This window comes from Grampus griseus (genome assembly GCF_964374135.1).
Source record: "Grampus griseus genome assembly, chromosome: 14".
Lineage (NCBI taxonomy): Eukaryota > Metazoa > Chordata > Mammalia > Artiodactyla > Delphinidae > Grampus > Grampus griseus.
The window spans coordinates 79150710-79151704 of NC_139008.1; the positions used below are offsets into that span (position 1 = coordinate 79150710).

Here is a 995-nt window from a genome sequence, read left to right on the forward strand (position 1 = left end):
TTGAAAAAGGCTGTCTTCAACAAGAAAATTAAAATGAACCCCAAACTCAAAACGACCACGGCCCCGTTCCCCATTCAGATCTCCACCTTTAATGTGGAAAAGGCTTCGCAGTAAGCCGGCAGACCTTGTGAAAGTCCCCGAGCCCCAGACTTCCAGAATTTGGGGCCGCCGAGACAGAAGTTTTCCCATCAGCGTTGCCGCGGTTACCCCGAATCTACCTCCAAACTCCGCCGGGGGGCGGGGAATGCCCCAAGGGGGTGACGACTGTCTGAACGGCACGCCCTCCCCCACGATTCCCTTCCAAGAGATCTCCGGAGGCTGGAGAACGCCCCCGCCCCCGCGCCGGCTTGGGGCCCCCCCGCCAGCCCTCTCCGGCGCCTCCCGCACGGCGCGCCCGCCGCGGTCCCCGAGACGCCGGTTCCAGGCCGTCACCCTGATTTCGGGGCCCCGGGCCTGCTAGCTGCGTCGCAGACGTGCTTGGGCCCGGGCCCCGGAGCGCGCACTGGGCCCCGGAGCGCGCGCTGCGCCCGGAAAAGCACTTACTTTGCACCGAGCCCGGGAAGCTCTCGCCCTCGCTGCTCGCGTTCATGGCCGCAGACTGGGAGGTCCCCGGCCGGCCGGGGTGCCAGGGTAGGGGGGCGCGGGTCTACATGGTGCAAGGACTTTTCCTTTTATTTTTCCACACCCCCCAGCCTTCCTTCTCCCAACTCTGCGAGGCGGGGAGGACGGATGTAAAGCAAGCTCCACTTCCGCTGCCTAGAGGGCGCTGGCCGGGCTCGGCCGCCCCAACCTGCCTTTGCATCAGCGGCTCCCGGGGGAAGCAGCGGTCCAATCCCGATGCCCGGGCCGCTAGGCCCTGCACCCGCGGAATCCCCCGGGAGCCGGATGGCGCACCCGCGTCTCCGCGGGTTGGGCGACCACGGGCGGCGAGGGATGCGCACCCCGGGCTGCGGCAGCCGGCGCCCAGCTCACACCCCTGCGGTCTGGGCCGGCGC

At 68.1% G+C, this 995-nt stretch overlaps 1 protein-coding gene across 2 annotated transcripts in view; it reads right to left on the bottom strand.

The window, feature by feature from the left end:
* LOC309833006 (uncharacterized protein) overlaps positions 1–716 on the bottom strand; it is a 29946-nt gene extending 29230 nt beyond the window's left edge. For both annotated transcript variants that reach the window (XM_082671088.1, XM_082671087.1), the window contains exon 1: positions 544–716. In XM_082671088.1, the coding sequence (XP_082527214.1) occupies positions 544–589 (46 nt within the window). In that variant the 5' untranslated portion in view covers positions 590–716. The remainder of the gene's footprint in view (positions 1–543) is intronic.
* Between the last annotated feature and the right edge of the window lie 279 nt (positions 717–995).